We start from the raw sequence: 26,610 nt of genomic DNA on the forward strand, positions 1-26,610 counted from the left end.
ACATTTTTGGAAGCTCGAAGATCGCAAACTATTTGCCAAAAGTGGAAATCAGCTGGCTAATTCAAACAAGACTGCAATTACAAAAGATTTCTGGTTTAGGAGTTCAGGAGTTTACAAAAAAAGTGACACAGGATTTTATCTTTTTATCTAAACTTTCACCAAATGGAGACATTTTTAAATCCAGGTTAAAAACATTTCTTTTCTCATGTGTCTATGCATGAAATCTGCACAATTTCTTTGAACTTATCTGGACTGTTGCTTGTTTTTAAATTAATATAAATTATTTTATTTGTTTCTCTTTATATTCTTTTATGTATTTTTAATGCTTCTTACACTCCCTGCTGCAATGCTTTTATTTTATGTGAAGCACTTTGAATGGTTTTGAACATGAAATGAGCAATACAAATAAATTTGATTTGATTTGATTTGATATCTGGTCATTACTGCTCTCTACTTTCTCCTGTCTAACAATGCTTTTGATACTTTCCAATCAGGCTTTAGGCCCCACCACAGCACTGAGACAGCTCTGATCAAGGTGACAAATGACATCCGCCTGAACACAGATGCAAGTAGAGTCACAGTCTTAGTTCTGCTGGACCTGAGTGCTGCCTTTGACACAGTTGACCATGCGATCTTATTACAGAGGTTAGAAGACTGGGTGGGAATCTCTGGTCGTGCTTTAAACTGGTTCAAGTCCTATCTGGCGGACAGGAAATATTTTATTGAAATTGGTAACTGTGTCTCAGACCAAATGGCTATGACCTGTGGGGTTCCCCAGGGGTCAATCCTGGGACCCCTATTGTTCAATCTGTACATGCTTCCACTAGGCCAGCTAATACGCAGCTATAATGTGTCCTACCACAACTATGCAGATGACACTCAGATCTACGTGTCACTGACGGCAGGAGAACACGGGCCTGTAGATACACTGTGTCGCTGCATCAAACAGATCAGTGTGTGGATGCAAAACAATTTCCTCCAGCTAAACTCAGACAAAACTGAAATCATTGTCTGTGGCCCACAGAAACAAAGAGGAAGTGTTATCAGTCACCTTGAGACTCTCTCTCTAAAACCTAACTATCAAGTTAGAAATCTCGGGGTTATATTGGACTCAGACCTGAACTTTAACAGCCACATTAAATCTGTAACATCAGCAGCTTTTTACCATCTAAAAAACATTGCCAGAATCAAAGGAATAGTGTCTAAACCAGACTTAGAGAGACTGATCCATGCGTTTGTCTCCAGCAGGTTAGACTACTGTAATGGCCTGCTCACTGGGGTCTCTAAACGGGCTGTAAGACAGCTGCAGTACATCCAGAACGCTGCTGCTCGAGTCCTGACTAGAACCAGGAAATACCACCATATTAGTCCAGTGCTCAGGTCTCTGCACTGGCTTCCTGTCGCTCAGAGAATAGACTTTAAAACAGCTCTGCTTGTGTACAAGTCTCTTCATGGTGTAGCACCAAAGTACCGGTACATCTCTGACATGTTAGAGCCATATGAACCAACTCTGAGAACCTCAGGGAGGGGTCTCCTGCCTCAGGGAGGGGTCTCCTGCCCCAGAGAGGGGTCTCCTGCCCCAGAGAGGGGTCTCCTGCCTCTGAGAGGGGTCTCCTGCCTCAGAGAGGGGTCTCCTGCCCCAGGGAGGGGTCTCCTGCTGGTGCCCAGAGTCAGGACTGAACAAGGTGAGGCTGCGTTTCAGTTTTATGCTCCTAACATCTGGAACAGTCTTCCAGAAGATGCGAGACAGGCCTCAACTCTGAAAATGTTTAAATCCAGGCTGAAAACAGTTCTGTTTAGCTGTGCATATGACACCTGAAAGTATTGTATTGGCACTCTTTCCTTTTAAATGAATGAATGAATGAATATTTTTTATGGGGTTTTTTTATAATTATTTTATTGCCTTCTTGTGATTTTATGTATCTGTAAAGCACTTTGAATTGTGCTCTAAAAATAAAATTGCCATGCCTTACTGGAAAGCAATTAAGAGCCAGTTAGCCTCCCGTACGCCGAAGATTCCTGCAGTTTGCACTCAGCATTTTCCTCTCCGTTCAGTTCCCTTTTCTCAGATTTGGCCTCTCTTCCTCTTTTCCACCTCTGAGGCAGTCGTGCACTCACACTCGCATTACAAATTAAAAGTCATTAATAAAAACCTTGCATGCAAACAGAGCTGAAAATAAACACGCACGGGGAGACGAGGATGCCGTGACGCTGACTGAGAAGTCTGGAGGCGCGACGGCGGCTTCAAACACAGCGCGTTCTGAGCTCGGGGGAACACACAAGTGCCCTGTTAATTCCTCAGGTGAGGCTCATCTGGACTGACTCAGAACAACAGGGACCTGCCAAACTCTGCGGAGACACAAAGAAAGGATTCACAGTTGCACAGACAGCTGTGCTAACCAGCCATGGCAGTGAACTACTGCAGGACTGTCTGGAGCTGGCTGGCTCTCCAAACTGCGTGCCGGCTGGTATGTCGGTTTGGCTGACCATACATAGTGTAAAGAATATATCCACTTGAGCGCTCCATTCTGTGCCACTGCCTCGTTTTTTCATGACAGAGAGCCAAATCTTGGCCCAAAAAGGATGCCGTAGGGGCTTTAATGAGTCATGGTGAGAAGACAAGGATGTCAGGGAGTTTTAAAAAATTAGTTTTCGCGTCATGCTGCCTGTCCAAATATGAGACGATGTTTTTCTTTTGGAAGAAAGGGAGTTGTAGAACATTTAAGTGGAACGAAGTACCTGCTCCTGTTCTAATAAGCTGATCTACTCACTCAACTGTTGGGTTTAGAGGCCATAAAGAAATAAACTCACGAAGGAGGATGCTGAAAACGTCAAGCAAAAGACTAACAACCAATCACACAGATGCAAGATCTATGATTTAGAGCTGAAATAATCTGTTTTCAGTCTATCGTAAACACATCATCCAACCATTTCCTGTTGAGTATTCATGCAGGCTGTGTTCGAAACCGCATACTTCTCATACTACTCATACTTCTCATACTGACTTTTTTCCCCGAATGCATACTAGATTCTCCGAAATGTTGGGTATGCATCATGAGGTTACTACTCATACTCAAACTACCCAAGATGATGCAACGTAACGCGACGTCGCCGATCGTCATTTCCTGTCAAAATGGCAGTTTCAAGCTAGCTACAACGAGGGTAGGTTCACTTCCTGTTTTCAAAACAAAAGCACCAATTGTATCGTAATGGCTTTCCCTATGATAAAAGGCAACGGGTATTTTATTTTGTGAAAATAACTGGAAGTGCGTTGCTCACTACAGCTAGCTTTAGCAGCGCCGAATTCGTGGGAACAAAATTATAAATAGCCGGTATTTTGTCAGATTTTCAACACGTTGGGGATCTAAACGACTACTTTCTCACCTGAAAATGTTTCAAATGTTGCTAAAGTTTACAGAGTTTAGAGCTTAAGAGAAATCAGCTTCTTGATTTCGGCGAAATGCATTGTGGGTAAATGCTCTGCATACTGTCTGATTCATGAGTATGCAGTATGTAGTATGCAGTATGCAGTATGTAGTATGTAGTATGCAGTATGTAGTATGTAGTATGTAGTATGCAGTATGTAGTATGCAGTATGTAGTATGCAGTATGCAGTATGTAGTATGTAGTATGCAGTATGCAGTATGTAGTATGTAGTATGCAGTATGTAGTATGTAGTATGCAGTATGCAGTATGTAGTATGCAGTATGCAGTATGTAGTATGTAGTATGCAGTATGTAGTATGCAGTATGTAGTATGCAGTATGCAGTATGTAGTATGCAGTATGTAGCATGCAGTATGCAGTATGTAGTATGTAGTATGTAGTATGTAGTATGCAGTATGTAGTATGCAGTATGTAGCATGCAGTATGCAGTATGTAGTATGTAGTATGCAGTATGTAGTATGCAGTATGTAGCATGCAGTATGCAGTATGCAGTATGTAGTATGTAGTATGCGGTTTCGAACACAGCCTTAGAGATGCGCTTCTATCCAGCAGGTGATAAAAAAAAATGCAGAATTCTTCTTACTTTAGCCTGTAATTCACTCCCTTTTACTCAGCTGCTGCCGGCTGGTTGTGTCTGTCTGAGCTGAAGAATGAGGCATGAAAGCCCAACACAGAAATAAGACGAGCTCTGTGGGTTTCCCTCACTCTGTGCATCCTCTGTTTATATAAATATATCAATGACCGGAGCTTAAAGAAACAGTATTTCTTTCTTATAAGTGGCTTTAACCCATTTAGAAAAGGATCTCTGCAGATCTTTTCCACACACAGACGAGAACTTACAATAAAACCTGCAGGTTTCAGCTTTGTGTACGCTTGGAAATTCAAAGTTTACTCGGGTTTTAATTAGTCATTCGAGTGCCGAGTCTTTAACTTCCAAGTCCGAGTCGAGTCTCAAGTCTTTTATATTTTGTCAAGTCAAGTCACAAGTCATCAAAACAGCGACTCGAGTCCCCATCTCTGCCCAGTAGTATGATGACACTTTTATCTTATTTTATCTTATTCGATTTTGTTGTATTTTATTGCTTTCACTGTTCTTTTATTGTTTTTACTTATTCTTCTCTTTATTTATTACCTGCAGTAAAGCACTTTGGTACACCGTAAGGATTGTCTGTAAATGTACTTTATTTATAAATAAAGTATATATTTAATATAAAGTATATATATAAAGTATGTATTTATATATATATATATATATATATATTTATAAATAAAGTAAATTTCCATTTCCATATAGCATCGGTGCAGCGTGTCCTCTGGTGACACGGGTCACTGGAGTGCATCCATGGTGCAGTTGCTTCCTGCATCCCCGGAGACTTCACGTTTCCCATTGGGGCAGCGGGCACACAGTAGGCACGCTCAGTCCGAACGTGAGAATGACTGCGCATTGTTCCCATTGGTCATATTGGACTTGTTATCGGCACTATCAGTCCTAATACTCTGCCTTGCATTGTGTTGGGGCTGCTCCGTTTATTTAGATACAGCCACTAACAATGAAAACATTGCCTCTCTTCCAACCGGGGCACAAACACACGGAAAGCAATAATAATAATGATGGAGGCAGAAAAAGTGTACATATAAATAGTAAGGGGAAGTAACTGAGCGGCCACGGCGGGAGCAGAGAGTAAACAGACAAAAGTATGAATGATGAAGCGAACAATTGATTCGAGGTACCTGGCAGAGCGACAGCAGCCCACTTTCTGCTACCTTGAAATCTTTTTGGCATCCGAGGGTCAGCGAGTGTGCGCATGTGTGTGCGTTTACGACCGCTTTCCAGAGTCAAGTGTGGCTGGGTGTGACAGGTGAGAGCTGATCTCATTTTGATGAAGGTGAATTAACCGTGTTGTGGTTGGCTGGCGTAACCCTAGCACAGAGCGCACGGAGCGGAGGCTTTTCACACAGCGTCCAAATGAGCCTCTCTAATCAACCGCTGCGAAAAAAAACCACATGTGGAGGAGGGAGAAGAAACCCAAACGCACACACGCTCGCACGCTTTCCCAAAAATCAAGAGCGGGTTTTTCTGAGCGGAGACGAGGGGGTGATGATTTGAAAGTTGGCGGATTAATTGTCAACCATCTGGTGGAGCTGCGCTGCACACAGAGATGTGTCGAGCTCTCTTACCTGCGAGAGCGTCCTGGGCCTCAAAGAAAGTGCTGAGGCCTCCTTTCACGTAGGCCAGGCTTCCCTCGTTCTTCTTAGTAGCCTGCTTCTTCAGGTTGTTGGCTGCCATCTTCAGATGATCAAAACTGTACGAAATAAGACAAAAAAACGGGGCCTTAAATGGACTTTTTCCAGAAAATACATCAGATCAGAGGACTCTGAGATGCAGAAATGTGGCACATTAAGGCTAATTCTTTTTGTTGTAATCTTGGTTCGTGCTTGCATTTCTGACCACAACATCTGGCGCCACTGTCAGTACGTGTGTCTGTGTGTCAGCGTCCTGATTGAGATTTCCTCTGCAGGAAGAAACAAGTCACCCAGTGAGGTCCAAACAGAGGCCCCTGGTCATGCTGGATCCTGGGGGTCTGGGTTACTGGAAGGCTAAGCAGGGGGGGGAGAGGAAGCCAGGAGGGTCCAAAATAACTCCCCTCTGCCCCGACAGGACAGTCTTTTTGGGTCAGCCGGCCACCTCGTCGACACACCTCACTGTTCTGTGAAGAGCCGGCTGAAAAATGTAGAGACTTGGCCAAGAACATGTGACCTCAAATGTCACGAATCCAGCATAACAATACAACATTTTTCCTTAATTGAACTGCAAACGGTCAGAAAATGCTCATCAATGCTGATCAAATACATGCACTTTACTACCAAACAATGAGATAAACTAAAATATGTGTTGATAGTTAGTTAATATGACAACTCTTTGCTATTTTCAGCCAAACAATGAGCTTAATAACTGCATTTCTACTTAAATCTCCTGTTGGTGCGTAAAAGGTAATGTTTCCTTTGCCACAGATGGTTGACAGACGGCTGCTTTTGACTGGAACTTTTCCCAGAAACAAGAACTTTTCGATGTTTGTACTACTCCTCCACCCTCCACCTCCACCACAGAAACTGGGGCTCAGATAAGCTCATAAAGTCTTTTTGATTTCAGCTCATTCGCAGGAGTACCTGCCATTATTTGCAAAGATAACATTCAATCTTGGGCATTTGCCCCCTTTGGAAGCCTGAGCAGAGAGATGGCGCACCAATTCAAATCCTCACACCTCAGCACCACCCTGCAGGAAGGTGCAACACTGCCAGATTTTCAGTAAGCACACTTACTCCTTTCATTACTTTGTGTCCATGAATGCTAAATACTCCTGGTGTTCACCATCGAGATCAATAAAAGCCTTGAGGGGAAATCTGGGGTGATGTTTTCGATGGTTTGACCTGCCTGGAAGAGCGCAGTGACCTTCAGAGAAGAAATGCCAACGAACCAGCCATAGCTGCTAGAAGTGACCGGGACATAACAATGGGATTGAATCTCATTTGAGAGACAGTTGAGGGGAAAAACACTCTGGAACTGGGCATTAAATGGGCAAATGAACCGCCATTTAAAAAAAAAAAATCTCATTAGACTCTCTTATTATTATTAGGGCTGGGCGAGTTAACTCGTTAGTTATTTAACGCCGATAAATATTTTATCCCGCATTAACGCAGTTTTTTTTCACTTAATTTATCCACTTTTGTGCCTTTAATGGATAGGAAAGTTCAGAGAGACAGGAAGCAGGGACCAGAGAGAGGGGGAACGACACGCAGCACAGGGCCGTACGATACGGGACTCGCCAGCTACAGCGAGGACTATAGCCTCTTGTCCATGGGGCGCCTCCTCAACCCACTACGCCACAGACGCCATTTATTTTATTATTGTAAAAGTCTGTTGCTCACAGGCTTTTATTTTGTAAAAGTCTGTTGCTCACAGGCTTTTATTTTGTAAAAGTCTGTTGCTGTCTGCTGTGGAACAGGAAAAGAAAGTAATCGGCGGATCCACCAAACATGGAGAAGGGTACGGAACTTTTACTCGGCCATTTTCATTTTAAAGTTCTTCCAGACGGCGGAGTCGACAGAACCAAAGTCATCTGTAAACACTGCCAAGTTGAATTGTCTTCTCAGCGTAGTAGTTCCAGTCTAAAATATCACTTAAAGGCAAAACACACAACTGATAGCAGCAAGTCATTCAAGGAAACAGACAGTGGAGCGAGGCTTCTACATAAAAACTACAGAAAGATGCTGATGTTAAAAGTGTGTTTGCACAACAAATGTTATGGCACTTTCATTCATATGGCAGCACATTTAAAATAAAACTAAATGCTAAAAGCTATACACTACTTTTGGATTCATTTTTGGATTTTGAGTACAGATGCAATTAATGGCAATTAATCAAGGAAATCATGCGATTAATTAGATTAAAAGTTTTAATCGTTGCCCAGCCCTAATATATTATCATTATCATCATTAGTTGTGAGAGATTGCAGCTTAATATGACACAGATGGACATACCTGGAGCCTGCGTGGTTTTCTATGAGGTACCAGGTGGCAGAAAAGTTGGCACTGGTGAAGTCTCCACTCATTCCCGGGAATATTTGCTCTATGTCTTTCAGCGGGATTTTGCCTCTAGAAATAAAAAAAAATAAAAAACATGCATTAAAACATGTACAGGTGCACTTTACTTCAACAACAAATCAAATCAAATGTATGTGTATAGCACATTTCATGTACAAAACAGTTCAAAGTGCTTCACATGAAATAAAAGCATTGCAGCAGGGAGTGGAAGAAGCATTAAAAATACATAAAAGAATATAAAGAGAAACTAATAAAATCATTTAAATGAATTTAAAAACAAGCAACAGTCCAGATAAGTTCAAAGATATTGTGCAGATTTCATGCATTTCATTCAACAGATAAAACTCCAAGGAGTCAATAGTTAATGGTAAACAGTGACAATAATGTGACATTAGGGTGGAGGCGTCCAGCAGGGGGCAGTGTGCAACCAGGAAGTGCTGAGACCGGGAGAGCCTGGCGTGGGAAGTGCAGTGTGTGACGCCTGGATGCCCCTGGAGGACCCAGTACTCATTAGGGAAGCTTGATCTCTACTAATGACCTGTGGTCTACACAAACCAACCCCCCCCACCCACTCCCTGCAATCCACCACCACCAGCACCAGCAGCACCACCCACTCTGCAGTTACACAGTAGAGCAAAATCCTGCACAAACACAGCAGTATTTAAGGGTATGAAACAAGATGTGATGGATGCACAGAAAACTACCGGCTTGGTGTCGCAGATGTGGGAACAAACACCGACAAAGTGATGAGGAACATAAATGATGTTCCTACAACTGTTGACCCCTTTTTAATAACTAGAAAATGAACATTTTGGGGCAATGAAATCACCACAGATGTCAAATTCCGTGTTGCATTCCTGCCAATAAAAAATAAAGATACAAGGACATTTAAAAGGATGCTTTTTTTCTCACTTAAAACCTTTAAAGCCAGACTGGATATGCACTGGATACACATAACTCAGCTCCTTACGGTCAAAAATAAGCATTTAAAAACAAGGTTAGATGTCTGTGGAGTGTTTTTTTAATTGAAATTAAAATAATGAGCAATAAAAACTGGATCGTCGACATCCCAAATCACAATAAGCTTCTTGGCACTTCGATCTCCAATGATCCAGCTGAAAAATTCAGCCAAAATCAGGTGTGTAGAGATTTCAGCATTTCAAGGAAACACTCAGTGGTCAGTCTTAACATGCGAAACACTTACGCTATACAGTGTGTAGGCCAAACATTATGAGCAGCTGGTGCAAACACCTTCAGCTGAATGGTATTTCAGTGACATAACTCCACAGAAATGTATACAACGGTTCAGAACAGACTACGCAGGGATGCTTTATCACCAACAAAGCCTCTCGTTTCAAGTGCTCAATCCTGCAGGCTGGATGTTTAACGCATGGGAGCGAGCGAAGGGTACGGCCTGTTTGTGGGGGTCTCGTCTCTGGCCACGAGCGGTCACTTGCCCCCGCCCCCCCACCCCCGCCGGCCCCTCTAAACCAAACAAATACCGAGCCAGAAATGCCAGAAGTTGACGACACAAGTTGTAGATTACAACGTCTTCACGTCGCCGTTCTCTCTGCTCCGCGCACGCAGACATGTTGTTTCCACTCGCTGCTCAGCCACCAGCGTTTCAGCATGATATTTCAAACGCAGGCATATGGGAAGAGTTTGTTTCTGTTTAGGGATGTAAACCATGACTCAATGACTGGAGCGCTTGTGTTTATGGCTGGGGCTGCGAGCATTTGTACGCTCTCGAAAAAAACAAAAGAAAAACATACTTGTCTATGTCGATGCCCAGTGGATTGCTGGGACGCAGGGAGAGGGGGGAGATTCCTTTGTTGCGGTCGGTCCTCATGTCGTAGTAGTTCATCTCATCCACCCACACCGCAGACTGGTCCAGGATACCTGCAGGACAGCCGGGACGCGTGAAAAACACATCCCAGATGTGCGCACACACACACAGAAACGCTTTCTGGAAGCATCAGCGTAGGCCGGCGCTCAATGATCGATGATCGATGACACAAACGTGGCCTAAAGAGTCGCTTCCATGCGACTACAAACACAGAGGAGCTAAAGGTGCTAATGCTAACGGATCCTTACGCACTTATTTGTTTTCTAAATTGTCTTCCCATTTGTCTCGGTACCTAACTCACCGCACTTACTCTAGCTCTACTTATGCTCTCAGCTGTTTGGTTTTGGAAGGAAATGCACTTAGGATTTCCTGTGAGCTGAAGTTCTTTTGCCTACCGATGTGGAACGACCGTAATGTAATGTAATGTCATGTAACTGTGGCGCTCGTAGCATTCTGATAAAATGTAATTATCTCCCCGTTAGTTCATTTAACAGCACTTAGACAAAAAAAAAAAAGAAGACTGGAACCCAATGTATTTTTAAAGGATTTTTTTTATTTTTAAACCCAATTTTGAGCGATTTTTTTTCTTTAAATCAGTACAAGAAGAAGGCAGAAAGGGGGAATTCTGACTGATTTCCCCCTTCGAGGGTCACATGAGCATCTCTGATGATACATCAGGCTGCGTCCACCTTTCCCAGAAGAGGCGCGTTACCGTAGCGACAGCATCACTCGCTGTGAGCTCGCTGTGAAGCCACTTTATCGACTTTTTGTGCCCTTTATTTTTATTTTTTAAGACCTTGACAGACTTTCTAAATAGCTAACATTAAAAGATCTTCATCCAAAGATGTTTTTTAACAACATTTACCTTCAGTCAGCTTTAACAACGCCGTGCATGTGCAGTCACACGTGCGCGTGCATTTTCCTTCAGTTGTTGGTCAGAACAAACCAGAACTCTGTTTGTTAATTTTTAGAAACATCACTTCTGTGTGGCCGACTTTGGCCAGTCTGCTATTTTCCTTCTTTATTTGTTTGTTTTGTGGTAGTTTTTTCTCAGTTCTGTGTATGTTTTTTATGTCTTTTTCAATCTGTTTCCCTCTTTTTTTACAGATGAAAAGTAAAATAACTACCAGCAGAACTGAAATCAGCCCCAACTGTGAGCACTTTTAAAACCAAGTTAAAAACATTTCTCTTTCGGTGTGCTTATGGTTCAGTTTATATTTTTCTTTTTCCCCTCTTCTTTGATTGCTTTTAACTGTGTTTTAATATTAATTCTATTTTTTTTTCTCTTTAAATTGCTTGTTTTTATGCTGCTTTACGCAGTTCTTTTAAATGCTTTGTCTTTATGTAAAGCACATTGAGTATATACATATAAATAAAGATGCCTTGCCTAAAGTAACTGATTGGAAAGTAAGGGATGTAAATAATGAGCGGTGCAGCACGTAATAAAACGCCATCATGTTGACTCTTTGTCCCCCCACCCGAGTCTCACCAATCCTCTCTGGCCTCAGCAGTTTGAAGGAGACCGTTGAGGTGCCGAGACCCCCGGACTTGGTGGTGACGATGATCTCTCCCTTGTCATCTTTGGCAGGACCCACGCGGCACACTATTTTGCTGGCCGACATCCACTCGGCTGTCAGCATGCAGTTGTGGCCGCAGATCGACAGACCTGGGGGGGGGGGGGGGGGGGGGGGTGAAAAGGGTGAGAGATACAGACATACACCGACGGAGCAAATAAACAAACTTTAGCACCGACACACACACGCAGGATCCATCTGAGGAGCTCCGACGTCTATCAGCAAGTTTAGTCAAACTGTCACCAGAGGTCAAAGTTCAAGCAGGGGTCGCGCTGGGCCTGGGTGGCCTTGACCTTCCTCCTCCTCCTCACTCAACTCCTTAAAAGTTAATGTGCGTCTCTTCAGCACAAAGTGGCTCATTACTGGCACACAACGTGCACTCCGCGCTCACATCTGTCAGCCTCCTTTTAAACCGACTTTAAAGAGAGAGAGAGAGAGAGAGAGACGGGGATCCCTTCGACGTTTCCAGCCGAGCAGATTCAGAACGCTTCACGTGTGTGTCATCAAACGAGAGCTGATCAACAAATAGCCCATAAAACCGTAAATAATATGCCTATTAGAGCCCCATTTCCTGCCTCTGTTCTCCACCGGCAACTTTGTTTGAATGCTTAAGCGCTCGCACACATTTGTGCATATCTAATTGTCTAAATCCAGGCCCCAGGGACACGTTCTGCGAGTCCTCTCGGGCCATTTCCCGCCTTTCTACGGAGGTATTGCAGAGGAGGAATTGGCAGATATAAAAGGGAAAATATGGGCAGAGACAAAGTGTAACGAGAGCAAGATGTTGACACACAAACACCGATTTAATATCGGTGCGATGAGCGCCTGAATCTCTGATGCTGGGCAGGAAATATTCAAAGTATTGAGAGTTTCTGTTGATGGATTGTTGCAGTGGTTACGTGAGAAGGCCCGAGGAGGACTTCTTTTAGTGCGTGTGTGAGCGTTAAACAGCACAACGAAAGATTTCCCAGCATAAAAACACGTGTAAACACATGAAGGGTTAAAGGAGAGTGGATTCTATGGTATGACTCTGATAATTAATTCATTTATCCTCTTTAATTCCTTTTCTCAGTGCCGGAGAACTGCATTAACAAAATGTGTCACAGGACATAAACTCCTTCTGCTTAAAGTACAACTTGGTAAAGTCCAAAAACTTATTTTCAAAGGATTTTAAAAGTTTTTTCTTTATTTTTAAACCCAATTTTGAGCGATTTTTTTCTTTAAATCCGAACAAGAAGGCAGAAAGTGGGAATTCTGACTGATTTCCCCCTTTGACGGTCACATGAGCATCTCTGATGACACATCAGGCTGTGTCCACCTTTCCCAGAAGATTCAAAGATTCAAAGTTTTATTTGTCACATGCATAGTTATACACGGTACAACATGCAGTGAAATGACCTTTGACCGCCGTCCACAAAATACAAACTATAAACTATAAAATATAAACTAGGTAGCAAAGTAACATTAATAGAAAGTTAAAGTAAAATTAAATATTCCTAAATTAGAATAGTAGAATATCAAATAAAATATACAAAATATATAAGCAAGATTAAAATACAAAATAAGATTAAAAATATACACATGTAGAATAGAATAGAGTACAAAATAAAGTAAATATATGTATGTGCACAAGTTAAAGTCCGAGATATGTACACCGTGTGTGCAAAACCTCAGATTTGTGCATGTGTGGGAGTGAGGTGTGAGCGAGACAAGGTGCAAAAAATGCAGTTCGTTACCGTAGCGACAGCATCACTCCGATTAGAGCTCGCTGTGAAGCCACTGTATCGACTTTTTGTGCCCTCTATTTATTTTTTTAGACCTTAAGAGACTTTCTAAATTGCTAACATTAAAAGATCTTAATACAAAGATGTTAATGCTTTGGTCCTTTTTTTTTTTTTTAAAACAACATTTACCTTCAGTCAGCTTTAAATAAAACACATCTGTCAGCTTTATTTTACATCTGATCGCTAAGGAACTTTATTTTTGCTCCGATTGGAATAAAATAAGCTGTCCTAAAACAAACTTTACAGCAATGGGAGCTTTTAAATAAGCTTAAATAAGCTAATTTCCTTTCTTAAAATCAGTGATCTCCGTCTGATAACTAACATTCACCGTAAAACAAATTTTATTATTGAAAATTGTATTATTTAAAGATATTTATTCAAGGGGAAACATGTGCGTATTTTACTTAAAAAGCAGAATTGGGACGCGCTGGGTTAGCAGTTGAAACACGACGTGGAGAAGTATGAGATTCAGTAAAAGTAGGAACAACAGCACACGTAGCTAACTGTCAGCTAATGCTACTACCTATGAGGTCCGCTGGGCCCGTGCCCAGGTTTTCTCCACGGATGGTGACCTTGGTCCAGGCTGCACCCTCCTTGGGCGAGATGCCCGTGACCAGGGGTGGTTGGCGTGCACGTGACATGGCGGCCGAAGGCAAACAGGAACTCTGGCTCAATCAGCACCTGGACGTGGAAAAAAAGGGATCAATCTGAGCAAAATAAAAACATTTTACACTCTTTGTTTCATATCACCAGTGGCTTTCAATCACCTATTTTGATTAAAAGTTGATCCATTTGAAAGAAAAAGGGAATTATCACTTTAGTAATGATTTAAAAAGTAGCAGAAAGAAATAAAATTCTGCTAAAAAAGGTTCTTACATCCATCTCCAGCAAGTTAAATAACATAAAACTGCCTTTATTTACGTATATAAATGGGACAAAATGATTTAGCACCTGGACGTGGAAAAAAACGGATCAATATGAGCAAAATAAAAACATTTTACACTCTTTTTTTCATATCACCAGTGGTTTTTAATCATGTATTTTGATTAAAAGTTGATCCATTTAAAAGAAAAGGGAATTATCACCTTAGTAATGATTTAAAAAGTAGCAGAAAGAAAGAAAATTCTGCTAAAAAAGTTCTTACATGCATCTCCAGCAAGTTAAATAACATAAAACTGCCTTTATTTACGTATATAAATGGGACAAAATGATTTAAAATGATTAAAGCAAACATTAAACTGCTTGTTGGTAAATATAAGAAAAGAATATGGTCGTCTTTTTTTAAATCAATAAGGAACGATTGCTTGTGAAGGCTCAACTTAATCCCAAAAATGAAAACAGATACTGTAAATTGATCTCTTAATTCACCGTGCACCAAAGCCTAACCCTTCCCAAGCGGACACATATTTAGCTTTTAAGCACCGGGACACGGCAAAGTATGATCAGCATTTGGCCGGTGGTTCATTTCCCACCCTGTAGGTCTCCAAACAATGTATGCAGTGCTGCAGTTATCTCTCAGATAATAGGAAAAATAGAGAAATGGAGCCAAGAACGAAGGAGTAGACAGAGAGCAGGGAGGAAAGGAAGAATGTAAACCTCACAGCAAAGGATAAATAAACCTGCTCTCCCAATCATTCCTCATAAGCCCACAAAATACTGTACAGATTATGGCACCAAAGAAGGAGCACCAATGCAAATCAGTTCACGTTGGGACCGAGGAAAGGGGAAAAAAAAAAAAAAGCAGCACAGATGTTTGCTAATAAATTACTGCCAGGTCTCAGAGAGGCTGACCAATCTGGGCTCCGTGAAGCAGCTCCAGCGAGGCTTCCGCCCTTTTGCTCCGCAGCCAAAACACGTTCGTTCGCCACAAACAATGCAGGAGTTCACACGGATCGGACCTGCAGCCCGAGACGCCATCAGACGTCCAAGCAGCCGGGACACCCGGAAGACGGAAGAGGAAATAAAAGCGTTGATCAGGCCCGACTGTCAGGGACAGATTCAAAGTCTCAAAGTTTCAAAGCCCATCTGGGACGCAAATAAATAGATAGATAAGTACTTTATTCATCCCAATTTGGGAAATTATTGTGTTGCAGCAGCGTACAGTATAAAAGATATGTAAACAATTAAAGAAAAAACAAACAAATAGAATAAATAGAATAGAAATAGAATAAAAATAGAGAATAAACATTAGCTATATACAAATCTACAGTATGAAGAGATGAATAGATTAAATTTTTCACTACGAAAAACGTTAATAAGCACAAACAAAGTGAGCAATTCTGCTTTCAGACAAACACATAAACCTAATTAATGTGGGTAACACCAGCAAAAAAGTTTTTAACAGCCCATGCTGAGGGAGTTTGAATAAACAAACAGACGAAAAAAAGCTTTAATTCTGCATTTTTTGAAGTTTTTAAAGAAGAAGACAATTAAATTCAACTGAATAATCAAGAAAGAAAAACAAAACAGAATAAGAATAATTAAATTAATCCTTATTTCTGGACATAATACACACATTCTGTCACATTTACAATGTGAAATATTAAATATTCTACAATAAATGTGTTTTAACCCGAATCAAACACTTAAACGTACGACAATAATACATTTATTTTAAAAAATATATTAAAAAAAATAGACCTCAGCCTCTTACACTTTAAGGGTTTGAAATTTTAAAGAAAAAAAAAGCACACAAAACCCCAAAAACCCCCACAAATGCATAAAAAAAAAATCAGCGGCTGAATTGACCCAGTCAGAGGGGTTTGTGGGAAACTTTCTGGGGGCCGGTCGCCCCGATATATATATATATATATATATATACCCCCCCACCCCACCCCTCAGAGTTAACGAGAAATCTCCAGTGGGATTTACCTCGTGTTGTTACTGCTGCCCTGCGCTTGTCAGAGGAAATGGAGGGGCTACGGATCTGACACGATGAAGATAAGAGGTTAACAGGCCTAAAACAAGAGCCTGAAATATCCTTCATCAATCCCACATGTTTGGAGAGGGAGCGGCGAGGGGCAGCGCGCTTTATTCTGCAAAAGTCTCATTCTACAAGTAGTGTTTCTATCCGGACCCCCCACCAAACCCCCCCAAAATCTTTGGAAATACACGTGCACAAACACACACACACTTACACACACATAAGCTATGGCAGAATGACAGCTCAGCGAGGTTTGCGTGCGAGGGGCCCGAGCTGGTGTTGTGTGGTCTTGTGTGTATGCGAGTATGTGGAAGGATCTCCAAAGAGGTCTGGGGCAGTGCAATGTGTACGTGGGAGTGCACGTTGAGTGCACGTGAGGGTGTGTGTGTGTGGTCTGGGTGTGTGGTCTCTGGCGCGGGCCTGGGGAGAGCCTGCTGACGGCTGGGATGAGAAAAGAGCCGCTGTGTTTACTTTACTCTGGGGGCTGTGCATGGACACGGGAACACTGCCCAGACCCTTCTCTGCAACGCCAGCACGCACGCACGCACGCACACACACTCGTGCACACACATGCGCACACACACTCACATGATCCAAGCAAGAGTAACAGGGAAAGTGAGGGTAGTCTCATGTCACGCATCACCACAAAAACGTCCTGCAAAGTAGGCGATAGAAAATATAATTTCACGAAAAACAAAAAAGAGGAAGTTTCTGTCTCTTTAACTTGGAAACTTGTGGGGTAAAAAGGGTAAAAAGTATAAGATCCCCTTAAGATGACATACCCCCCCTCCCTTTTTTTTTTTGAGCTACATGTGTCAAGGCATGTCCTTCTGTGAGGGCTAAATTTAATCACCGACAACACAGAAGTAGCCTCCAAATCACCCCCTCCCCCCCCCCCCCCCCCCCCCCCCCCCCAGCCTGCCTCTCTGTCTGTGGTACCAGGGCTAAAAAGGCAGATTTGTTTTCCTTGGAAACTGAGTAACAAACAGGAGGGTTGGCTGTAATTTGTCTGGTAGCTGTGGAACTCTGAGGCCTGGGACCCTCTCGCAGCGCTGCTAACGGTTAGCCACCCTTCTTTATCTTTATGCTGGAACATGCTAACGGTTAGCCACCCTTCTTTATCTTTATGCTGGAACATGCTAACGGTTAGCCACCCTTCTTTATCTTTATGCTGGAACATGCTAACGGTTAGCCACCCTTCTTTATCTTTATGCTGGAACATGCTAACGATTAGCCACCCTTCTTTATCTTTATGCTGGAACATGCTAACGAGTAGCTACATTTCTTTATCTTTATGCTGGAAAATGCTAACGAGTAGCCACCTTTCTTTATCTTATGCTGGAACATGCTAACGAATAGCCACCTTTCTTTATCTCTGTTCTGGAACATGCTAACAAGTAGCCACCTTTCTTTATCTCTGTTCTGGAACATGCTAACAAGTAGCCACCTTTCTTTATCTCTGTGCTGGAACATGCTAATGAGTAGCCACCTTTCTTTATCTTTATGCTGGAACATGCTAACGAGTAGCCACCTTTCTTTATCTATGTGCTGGATCATGCTAACGAATAGCCACCCTTCTTTATCTTTATGCTGGAACATGCTAACGGTTTTGCCACCCTTCTTTATCTTTATGCTGGAACATGCTAACGAGTAGCCACCCTTCTTTATCTCTGTGCTGGAACATGCTAACAAGTAGCCACCTTTCTTTATCTCTGTGCTGGAACATGCTAACGAGTAGCTACCTTTCTTTATCTATGTGCTGGATCATGCTAACGAATAGCCACCTTTCTTTATCTCTGTGCTGGAACATGCTAACAAGTAGCCACCTTTCTTTATATCTGTGCTGGAACATGCTAACTAGTAGCCACCCTTCTTTATCTTTATGCTATCCTAAACAACCGACTATTCATTAAAACTCCAACCATTTGATTTTGACACATCTCTGTTACATGACAACACCAACGTTTCTTTTTCTTTTCTAGCACATAAAAATGCCTGAAACAAAATGACTGGACATGCCCAGATTTTTAGAGACCATTAAACTATTTATTTTCATATTGTTTCTTTTCTTTTCATTCTTTCTTTTGTCCCTGCAGCTGAAAAAACAGAGAAGACACGCTTAGTTTAAGACTGTAGGTAATAAAACAGGAAAAAATTAAACTGCCATTAACGGTTTTGAAAAGTTTTACTAAGTTAGAACAACAGTTATTGTTGAAATAATTGATTTATGCAACAGATTCTTCTCTAAAAAAGTGAATCAAATTGAAATACAATCCCACATAAAGTTTGATCTCATCAATTTAATCAACTGTTAACTTGTTTAGCTTCATAAATGCGTGAATTTAGAGCACATCTGTAGTTTTAAACTGAATTTATCTTTAACAAAGATCCCAAACTATTACACTATTTCATAATTATATTATAATTATTATAATTAGCTAGTATAACAACAACATAAGGAAAGACAACACGCTGCGATTTTTTTCAGGAGGAATGACTCTGAGAAACAGGTTATCTTACAGGTTATTAAAGCCATCATGTGAGCAGATAGCCACAGACGAGCACATCTTTGATGGCACAAGAGACAAAACCGATCAATTCTAACAGTTTGCATTAGAGCTCGTTGTACATCTCTGTTTTATACCAAAACTTTCAATAGCAAAAGGTGCGAATACTGCCCTTTAATTCAAGCTGAAAAAGATAAACAAGAGGGTTAAAATGGCCGATAAAGGGCCCCCCGATTGCAATTCCCTTAAAGTTTTATCTAATTTATGCAAAGGTCTCTGTCCACTAACCTGAAGTATTATTTATTATTATAATAATATAATATAATACAATAATATATAATAATAATATAATATAATAATAATAAAAAAAATAATAATACAATAATAAATAATATAATAATATATAATATAATAATAATATTATTATTATTTTTAGGTTTCAGGTGACAGAAGCCACTGTATGAATGATGTAAATGCAGATGAATTGATTTTATTCCGATTACTTTAAAACACGACGGCGTCATGAATGAGGCGTTCATGCCTCGGATCGTTGGAACCTCTGAGGTAAAAGGTGACTCACATATGGCAATGATTGGCATAAATGTGCACGTGAGCGTGTGTGTGTGTGTAAGAGAGAGTGTGATGGGTTTAGTGGGCACAAAGAGACCCTTTTAGACAGCTCATCACCCTCAACCCATCCACACCCCCCCGTAAAAGACCACCACACACACTTATGCCATTTCACTCCATGCTCCCCAACATTACACAAACACCAGATTCCATCAAAGACCCCCCCCACCCTCGACCCCTCTGAATGCACAGAGCCAGCCAAACATCACCGAGCTTGATCACACAGGCTGGGTGGAGCTTTAAACAATCCTCCTCAGTGTTCGCTCACACCCGGGCCGCCACATGCTCCTAAGATGTGGAGGCAGCAATGTACCTGATGGCGAGAAATTAACCATAATATGTGTGAACTGGATCAGATTCCAAATAAATGGATCATGTTAACATGAACTGCGCTGGGCTCTGCTTGAAAACATATGCCGCGACCGCTGACCGCTAAGTTCTTCTACAGTGAGTCAGCATCTCCTCCGCAAGCAGCCCGTCTCAGCACTCTTGGAGACGCTTTCGTGACAGAAAAAACGAGGACACGGTTATGAGATGCGTGGCTCTGGCTCGCTATCCTACCATCATCCTATCTGCCCACGAGCTTTGTTATGTTAAGGGATATCTGTTTGTTTGTTTGTCAGTCTCAATTGCTTTGCAGAGCTGCGCTTAATGAAGTGAAGTCCCCAGTTTCCCATATAAAAATCCTGTGGCAATAAACAGAAATATGAAGAATAGGCCTGCAACTGCAGGAAAATGTTTTCGGAGGATTAGGAGGCTGGAGACAGGCGGCTCTGCCCAGCGACATGGCGAAATGGAGCAATCTGAACTTTCGTGAGGCGGGCTGGAACAGCGCTGCTTTACGTAAAAAAAAAAAAAAAACACAACCCGAGCGTGAGAAAAAGCCACTCGTATAAGATTATTAATCATCCAAACACTGCTGTTAACTCTGAGACTCTAAGAATCTGCACCTTTTCTTAGTTTCTATTTTACCATCATGAATGCACTAAGAAACACAAAGAAAAGAGGGAATTTTAAATAAATGGTCAAGATAGTCAGGATATAAGGATATAAAATGTCTGACGGTTTAAAATTCTCCAGGTTTCATCCTGTTTGAGGAATTTCAACGGGTGGATTTAAGCTAACAGTTGTCAGAACTGGGCTAAATGCTAATAAAAATGTAATCTCAAACTCAAATACACAGCAGAAAACTTGGACAAAGTCGCGGGCCGGCCTTGATATTTGTTGATAAGATGTCTACAATATAGTCAGATATAAGGATGAACCTTTTCATATGGAAACAAACTCAAGTTTTGCTTAAACATTGAATCTGGAACAAGCAAAGCTTCACACTATAAAAACGAGTGTGAATCCAATTCATTGGCATTCATTTCTTAAGTAAACTTCACCTTTGGGTCGGCCCGATGGAAGCATGCGCAAACGCACCAGCAGAGCATTCTGGGATTTGTAGTATTAGCGCTGCACGCTCTTCTGTGGCCCTGTTAGCTTAGCAGCTGTTAGCTTAGCTTCCCCCATCATTCTCCCAACTGAGAGCTCTCTGAACTCAGTTTCTAATTTTTAATTTTTTAGTTTAAAACTCCAAATATTCAGCAAACTATGAGACACATCAAGCTAAAAGAAAAAAATGCAATTTATTGTCTGAGAAGTATAATATGTCCATAAAAGTATCATGACCAGGATCAGGTTTCAATAAAAAGCATCCTAACATGATGTCATGTGACCATAAACCTCTAAAAAAAATACAAAGTCATCCATTTTTTCCTCTTATCTGAGTTTTTCAGGCTCCTGGAAAAGGTTGTTTTATGGTCGTTGTTAATCGTTGTCTTGATTTATTTTTGTCTAACAATAACTTTGATGAATTGTGCTAATTTTCTACTATTTCTTTTAGCTTCTAGCTGTTCGTTTATATGTGGGCTGAGGAGGAGCCAGGGCCAAACAACAAGGAGAAGAGATGACAGACGACAGACTAGCTCCATTTGACTGTTCTTAAATTAGTCTCCAACTGTTTGATAGGTCTGAACATTATTGGAACGACAACATTAAAAGGGAGCCTGTCACTTTCAGTTATGAGCCTGTCTGTCCAGCCCTGACTGGGTCACAGAAAGCTCAGTGTGCAGACCATGTCAGCAGCGTGGGGGCTTCCAGGTGGGGCAGACCGCAGAGAGAGCAGACAGGGGTAAGAGTGGACTGCTGGTTCACAAACAAGGCTCGGCCTGACCCCCGTCACTCCATTCACCCCGAGGTCTGTGGAGCAGCGTCACTGAGGAAAAGCCTCAAAAAACACAGCCCACCACATTCCACCAAAACAAACAAGCTGGGCCACCCAAATTTTTCAATTAGAGCCCGAGGAGGGGACAGGAAATGGATCAGCGTAGCCTTGCCCCCACGCCCCCCACCCCCCTCCTCCTCCCTAGCTTCCCCTCAGCGAGCGGCGCCGACTTCGGGGGAAACAAAGAAGGTGACACACAGAGCTCTAAGCAAGGTATTTCCAGGACACGGCACCGGCTTCATGTTTACTTGTCAATCACTTGCTGTCAATCACTTTCTCGTGTAATCAATCAGTTAAACAAACACACACAGTGAGGTGGTGTTTATTCTGGATAAATCTATTAAAAGCGAGTATGACACAGCAAAAAAAAAAAAGGGGATTATAAAGGCTTAGTATTCAGTCTGAAAAGTGAGGATGTCTTCACATTTAGACGTATTAGAACACAACTATTCCCAAACCCGGGTGGAATGAGCGCTTGGTTGAGCTCCGACTTTCTGCAACATTTCAAAAACACAACGATTCAAAGCTTCAAAACTAAAGCGGATGCTACAGGCGACTCGTTTTATGGCCAAACTCAGAAGGATCTGATCAGTTTCATCACAGTTTCTTATAGGTCTGTGTGAGTCAAACCACTGCAGTCACTGACTTACACCTATCTTATAAGAGATTAAATATCTTTATGCATTAAGCAGAAAACATTACGGCTAACAACAAAGCGAAAGGTCAGCTGGTCAACAATCATGACACCCACGTTTCTAGCTACCTTTGATGGAGCAAGAGATAGGGATTCAGTTTGGAATACACTTACTGAGTCCTTTTAAGTACACACTACACTACTGTGCAAGTTTTACTTACTTCAGTTTATCCTACAATGACATATAACAACACTATCATACCATAACCAAGTAAAATCAACATATTAAGTCCAATATCTCCTCTAATCATATTCGGTTTCATGGAAATTTATTCTTTCTTAGATAAGAAAGAGTTGCTTCATCTATTTAAATAAGTAAGAAAATAAACTTTATTTATATAGCACCTTTCACAGATAAAAATCACAAAGTGCTTTACAATCAAATACATAAAAACAATTATAAGAAAGCACCACCAATAAAACAAATGAATAATTATAAAGTCATTAAAGACAAAAGAGACCATACAAAGATAAAAAATATACATATATATATATATAAGTGGAGACACAGGTAAGTTCACTACTGTCTAACTAAAAGCTTACTTAAATAAAAAAGTTTTCAGCTGCTTCTTAAAAGAAGCAGGAAAGTAGGCAGAAAACGTGCCAAGTTACCGGCTGTAATAACTACTGCAGATATTATTTTAATTCAGCAATCCTTAACCATGGTGTGCTTTAAATAATGAATAACTTTATATAACTTTAAATCAGAGATGTATCCAGAATCAGAATTACTTTATTAATCCCTTGCAGGTAATTCCTTTTCTGCAGTGCCCTCGTTTACAGAAAAAAAAGAAAAAAAAAAAGATTAAGTCAGGATGAATAAGAATAAGATAAGGAAAATCTCAGTATATACAATAATACAATAAACAGTATTTACAATGCTGCTCAGTATCTAATTATTATTATTATTGCACATGACCAGCACTATTTGGAGGATGGAGGGAAGTTTTTATTTTCATGTTATATAGTTGTAGGTAATGCAGGGCTTTAAAACACCAAGTTGTCAATATAGATCTTTGGATTAGTTTTGGAGACGCAACCAGGGGGTGAAATAAAAAACAAAATCCAACGCTTTGAGTATCATGAACGCACTAATAACTCTATCAGCAAGATATGACCGATACATTTCTCATAAACTAGTAAAAGGAAAAAGTTTCCATGCCGAATTCACCATAGGCTGTTCACAAGATGTGAGAAGTAAAAAAAATAATTATTTGACACAACACACGCCTCATCAACTTAAAAACAAACCAAATATCAATACAGTTTGGTTTGGCTAGGCTAAGCACACTGTCGTTCGCACAGTGCAAAATGACACCAACGGAACAGTCTCACGACCTTTTTTAAGAACACCGACTGCCGCAGACATCTTCCAAACACCCGTTACGAAACATCAAAACAGCAAATTCCCTCATTTTCATGGAAAGAGAAACCGCTTTGTTGACAAATTTGACGGCTAACGTAAGCCTAGCCTAGCTTAGCAAGCTAATTCGTGATGACGCTAGCGCAATCAGAGACTGTCATTTGCATTTATCGGAACCAAACAAACCGCTAATATCGCTGCCGTTTGTCCCATAATTATCTTAACGCCATCTTGAGCAAATTAGGAGAAAATATCTCAAAGAAAAGGGTAACTCACAGTTCACTGGAGGTTTCCTGTGGCGGCCGTTTCCTGTGTCCTGTGACTACTTCCGGCATTCGATTTCAAAATAAAATATGTATCAAAATTGATATTAAATTAAATTAAATTAGACTAAATTAGATCAAATGAAATCCCTCTTAGCAATAAAGATAGCTATCAGTAGTTTGTGACAAACATTTACGATAATAACTAAATAAATAAAGTAATTGGTATTTAATGTTTACTTACTTCTTTTTATTTAGACAAATACCACAAGATCACATATAAATTTACGGTTTCTGCATGTTTCTTCTATTAGTTTGACTCGTGAAATTCCATTGCTTCATATACAGCAGACATAACCTTTATCTCCTCTTAAATTTCCTTTTTGTTTGATATTATTGTTGATTAGGGCTCTTTTTATTAAATTAATGCAAACATTTAATGTGCACTGAAACCAGCTAATGATGAAATCAAAATATGTAGCAAACGTTTTTGGTTTTTTTGCTGCATGGATAAAAGCAAGAAAGGCAACCTGCACGTTCCTCTGACAAGCTGGATGTCCTTTGTGAGAGAATTTTTGGAGGCCAGAGGGAGCTTTGCTCTTTCCTCGTCTCTCTTTTCACGGTGCATCACTGAGGTATTTCCACTTGTTCTGGGAAAGGCGCAGCATCATTAGAAATGCAACGGAGACCACCCAGGCACACACTAGAACACTGATACCATTACATTTATCTCACCAAATTGTGCAGGGCAGAAAGAATTTCTGTGATAAGGCAAGGCCCAGTCCCCAGAGAAACCATATTGTCCAATTAGAACTGGGTAATCTGATAATTGAGGGATCAAACTGTGACTTGGGAGTTTTGCACAGATGCTGATGTGACACAGTGGCTGTTTGTCTACATAAACATCTACTTACAGCAATGACGATGGAAGATTTCGATCTTAAGTCTCAGCGGTACAGCGTTTGCCAGTGAATGAGAACATCAGCGGCATATATCACACACACCACCAATGCATTTACAAGTGTATATCGTGTGTTTTGTTACATAAAAACAATGCAAAAAGTAAAAGTATCACAGGAAAAGATTTAAAATCACTGAGATGTAAGACCTCCTGATACTGCATGGCTGTAATTTCTAACAGAAGATGGGAAAAAAGATAACAGAATCTGACTTTTAGGTCCTTTAAGGATCAAATCAAATCAAATTTATTTGTATAGCACATTTCATGTACAAAACCATTCAAATAAAAGCATTAATAATACATAAAAGAATATAAAAAGAAACAAATAAACTAATTTAAATGAATTTAAAAACAAGCAACAGTCCAGATAAATTAAAAGATACCGTGCAGATTTCATGCATGAGAAAAGAAATGTCAAATTGACACATTATTAGTTTACGCATCAGTATTTGTCTCATATTTGCACTTGAAAATATGTCAAACTTGTAGTTTTATGAGGTTTTGTCAACTCTCTGCTGACGATATCCCCATTTAGGAGGAAACATGTGATTTCCTTCTGAGCAGGTGCCCAGGTGTGCCCCTCAGGAACCCAGTTGGTACCTTAATCCTTGCCCTGACCCCCCTCCCAACCCTGTGTAATCTACATCCCCGCAATGGCACATGCTGCGCTGGCACCATTGCTCATCCCTGAACCCTATTGTTCATTGTTTGTCTTCTCCAGTTTTTTCCCATGGGCCCCTGGCCAGTGAGAGGAAAAGGTCACTGTAAATACTGCACTGAATCCTCCCTCCCTCCCTCCCTCCCATAGAGCTCCTGAAGATGGAACAGACGGCCAGTGGGTGAGCACTTCCTTCCTGTGCAGGACATTTCAACTGTACGACATCAAACAAGTATGAATCCTTTTTCGGTGTCAAAGATCGCCGCAGTGAGATCATAAACTCGAGAGTTGACATCGCATTAACCTGGGCAGGTCTCAGACTTTCATAAAACACCTCAGACAAAGTCCGATCTACGCATGTAATTCCACTTTTCTCTTGCTTTTCAGTAAGTCTCTGTAACCATCGACCGAACGGACCGATTTGTTTTTAAAGACCACGTATGAATCTGATCCGTTGTGCATCTCATGAAAACACGAAACGTGTATTCCAAGGGAAATTAATGTGGTTTAGGAGCCCCTGACCCAAGTGTGGCTAATCTCTTTGCCTGTAGCGCTGCTGTTAATATAAGACGAGGAGATTTTAAATAAACCTCCGATATTTGGGTTTGTTTTGCTTGCGAGTGGCGCTTTATCGCACATCGCTCTCCTTTCCTGGAGGAGCCCGGTTCCCTGGGCTCACATTTTGGGCTCAGGAAATCCAGGCCTGTGCCAGGCTTAGCTTGAAAAAGCATCCAGATGAACACAATGCGGGAATAAGAGTCGACAGGGAGCCTTTCAGTCTGACTACAGACACCTCGCCTGACCAAATGAATGAATAACACAACTGATAGATGAATATGCATCTAAAGATTTATTTTCCATGGCCTTCAAAGGTATAGAGAGATAATCCGCCTGGAGCCAGATGCTCCACTTCTGATTATATTTAACTGTCACACTCCTCCTCTCACACTCACTGGAGGCATCTGATAACTTCCGTTTGTTTGTTTGTTAGCTGGATTGTGCAAAGACAAACCAATCCAAATTTTGGGAAACCTGCATATGGAGCACTTTCATTAAAAGCTGCGAAATGCAGCAAGAACTTTGGTGATGGC

The 26,610-nt window shown here is 41.1% G+C and overlaps 1 protein-coding gene and 1 long non-coding RNA gene across 2 annotated transcripts in view; one reads left to right on the forward strand and one right to left on the reverse strand.

Annotated features, from left to right (window-relative positions):
* exoc2 (exocyst complex component 2) overlaps positions 1-23,967 on the reverse strand; it is a 70,531-nt gene extending 46,564 nt beyond the window's left edge. Inside the window, exons 1-6 of the mRNA XM_075486020.1 lie at positions 23,914-23,967; positions 13,775-13,932; positions 11,383-11,559; positions 9,820-9,946; positions 7,985-8,098; positions 5,624-5,748 (exon numbers count right to left, since the gene is read on the reverse strand). Coding sequence (XP_075342135.1) covers positions 5,624-5,748; positions 7,985-8,098; positions 9,820-9,946; positions 11,383-11,559; positions 13,775-13,892 — 661 coding nt within the window. The 5' untranslated portion in view covers positions 13,893-13,932; positions 23,914-23,967. The remainder of the gene's footprint in view (positions 1-5,623; positions 5,749-7,984; positions 8,099-9,819; positions 9,947-11,382; positions 11,560-13,774; positions 13,933-23,913) is intronic.
* On the forward strand, positions 17,149-25,752 carry LOC142400805 (uncharacterized). The gene is made up of 3 exons (XR_012772967.1): positions 17,149-17,235; positions 21,200-21,793; positions 25,670-25,752. It is a non-coding gene; the product is annotated as an uncharacterized LOC142400805 (long non-coding RNA).
* The last annotated feature ends 858 nt before the right edge of the window (positions 25,753-26,610 follow it).

This window comes from Odontesthes bonariensis, chromosome 15 (assembly GCF_027942865.1).
Source record: "Odontesthes bonariensis isolate fOdoBon6 chromosome 15, fOdoBon6.hap1, whole genome shotgun sequence".
Classification (NCBI taxonomy): Eukaryota; Metazoa; Chordata; class Actinopteri; order Atheriniformes; family Atherinopsidae; genus Odontesthes; species Odontesthes bonariensis.